The sequence below is a fragment of the Kryptolebias marmoratus genome, linkage group LG16, assembly GCF_001649575.2.
Source record: "Kryptolebias marmoratus isolate JLee-2015 linkage group LG16, ASM164957v2, whole genome shotgun sequence".
NCBI lineage: Eukaryota > Metazoa > Chordata > Actinopteri > Cyprinodontiformes > Rivulidae > Kryptolebias > Kryptolebias marmoratus.
In genome coordinates, this window is record NC_051445.1 from 10,631,576 (window position 1) to 10,633,480 (window position 1,905).

A 1,905-nucleotide genomic window follows, 5' to 3' on the forward strand; every position below is an offset into this window, starting at 1 on the left:
GGGGCTCAGTCTGAGGACGGGCGGCGGCGGCCCCAGACCGGGGGACAGGGGGAGCGGGAACGGAGCCGCGGCCGCCACGACCTGCGACAGCCGACTGGTCGAGGCATCGAGCACGGCGAAGGCGGCGGAGGTAGAGCTGCGGTCGTCGGGCGAGGAGGAGGGCACGGACGAGAGGAGGAGCAACACGGGCGTGGAAGCGCCGGGGGACGAGGAGGAAGACAGGAGGAGCAGGGGGGCGTGGCTCGGGGGGTTCGCCAGGATCTGAACGGGCTGAGCTGGAAGAGCGAACCCAGGCGGGGGAGGCGGAACGCCGGGGGCCTCCTGAGCGGCGTTGGCGTTCGGCTCCGGGGGATCTGGGTTCATCAGAAAGCGCGTGAAGATTTCTGCAGCTTGGATCTGATCGTTGTCGTCCGACGGCGCCTCGTCGGCCGGCGAGGGGTACGATTCCCCGGGAGGCGCGTTCGGTACGCGATCGGAACTTTGGCTGAAGCTCGGCTCCGCTGAGCTGGTCTCCTCCTGCGCTGCCGGAGTCTCCGGATCCGTCCGAGGAGCGTCCGGCGAGGAAGCGTCGACCTGCGGCACTTTGAGGCCGTCGGGGCTGAGCGTGTACGGGATCCCCTGGTCGTCGATGAGGAGCACGCTGTCCGTGTCGCAGTCCACGGAGGACAGGGACGCGAGGACGGAGGTAGAAAAGAACGACGGGGACAGGAGGGGCTCGTTGTTGTCTTCTTCTACCATGTCTCTGTCTCCGTCTCCCTCGTATTCGTCCACCTCCATGATCAGCGGGCTCTCGCAGGCGGGGTCGCCCGCCAGGCGTCCGTGACCCCGCTCCCGGCACTCCCTTTTCCTCGGCAGACTCAGGTCCAGCGGCTCCGTCTGCTCCTCCGTCTCGTCCGAGACGGTGTTCTGCCGAGTCCGAGGACCGTTTCGCTCGGCCTCCCCGCCCCCGGCAGCGTCCCCTCCGACCCGCCGGCGGCTTGGCGTTCGAACTACATCAGCTCCGACGCCCAGAACGTCTCCGTCTGTGCCCGCCGCCTCTTGGAGGGATCCTGTGTCTGCCTCCTGAGAGGCGCCGCCGTCCCCGACGTCTCCCTCGTGTCCGGCAGCTGACGCCTGTCCTGCGACCGGAGCTCCGGCGGGGACCGGGTCAGGCCCACTCGTGCGCCCAGCGGCACACTCTTTGGTCGGGCTGATGGCGGAGTTCGCAATTGGCTTCTTGCGCCCGGGAGGAACGACAATTTTGATCCTTACTGGCTGCCTGCGCGGAGCAGGCACACCGGGCTTCGCTGCGATTGGCTGCCCGAAGCCGCCAGTCTTGCCGGTTTCCTGAGAGGCAGGCTCACAAGTCCCGCCCACCTCTGGCTTTTTCCCATTGATTGATTGAGCATCGTGCCTGATGGTCACTGCTGCCTCCACCAGGCAGGAGCGGAGGTTCGCCGGCTTGGTGCCGGGGGAGGTTTCATCCTTCGGGTCCGAAGCGGCCCCCGTCACCGCCCCTGATCCCTCTCCACGCCGGCTGCCATTTTGGACTTCCAGGCTGCCACTGGTCAGGACTGAGGCCAACTGAGAATCCATTTTGGGGCATACCTATTCCTGTTTCTGATGAATAAAGAGAAGAAGACATGGGGGGGAAAGGGGGGTTAAAAAGTCAGTGCGTGGAGAATGAGAGTCAGAGGAGCAGAGGGAAACATTTCTAAATAAAAATTAAAAATAAAAAAAACTAAACGTCTGTTCATTGTTAGGGTCAAACCTGAACTCATGACTGATTTGGAGGCTTTGAAGTCACCGATCATGCACGTGAGATCTCCAGGAAGAGACGAGGACTGACCCCCCCTCTTCCTCCCTCTTCCTCCCTCTTCCTCCTCCTCAGACCGCCTGTTTCTGCTGCTGGTTTTTTTTTTTTTT

At 63.5% G+C, this 1,905-nt stretch overlaps 1 protein-coding gene across 1 annotated transcript in view; it reads right to left on the reverse strand.

The window, feature by feature from the left end:
* The window catches only part of LOC108235364 (actin cytoskeleton-regulatory complex protein PAN1), a gene marked incomplete in the record, with an annotated part of 7,398 nt that overhangs the window by 4,993 nt on the left and 500 nt on the right, over positions 1-1,905 (reverse strand). The window contains 1 exon segment of the mRNA XM_025005801.2: positions 1-1,599. Within this exon segment, the coding sequence (XP_024861569.1) occupies positions 1-1,575 (1,575 nt within the window).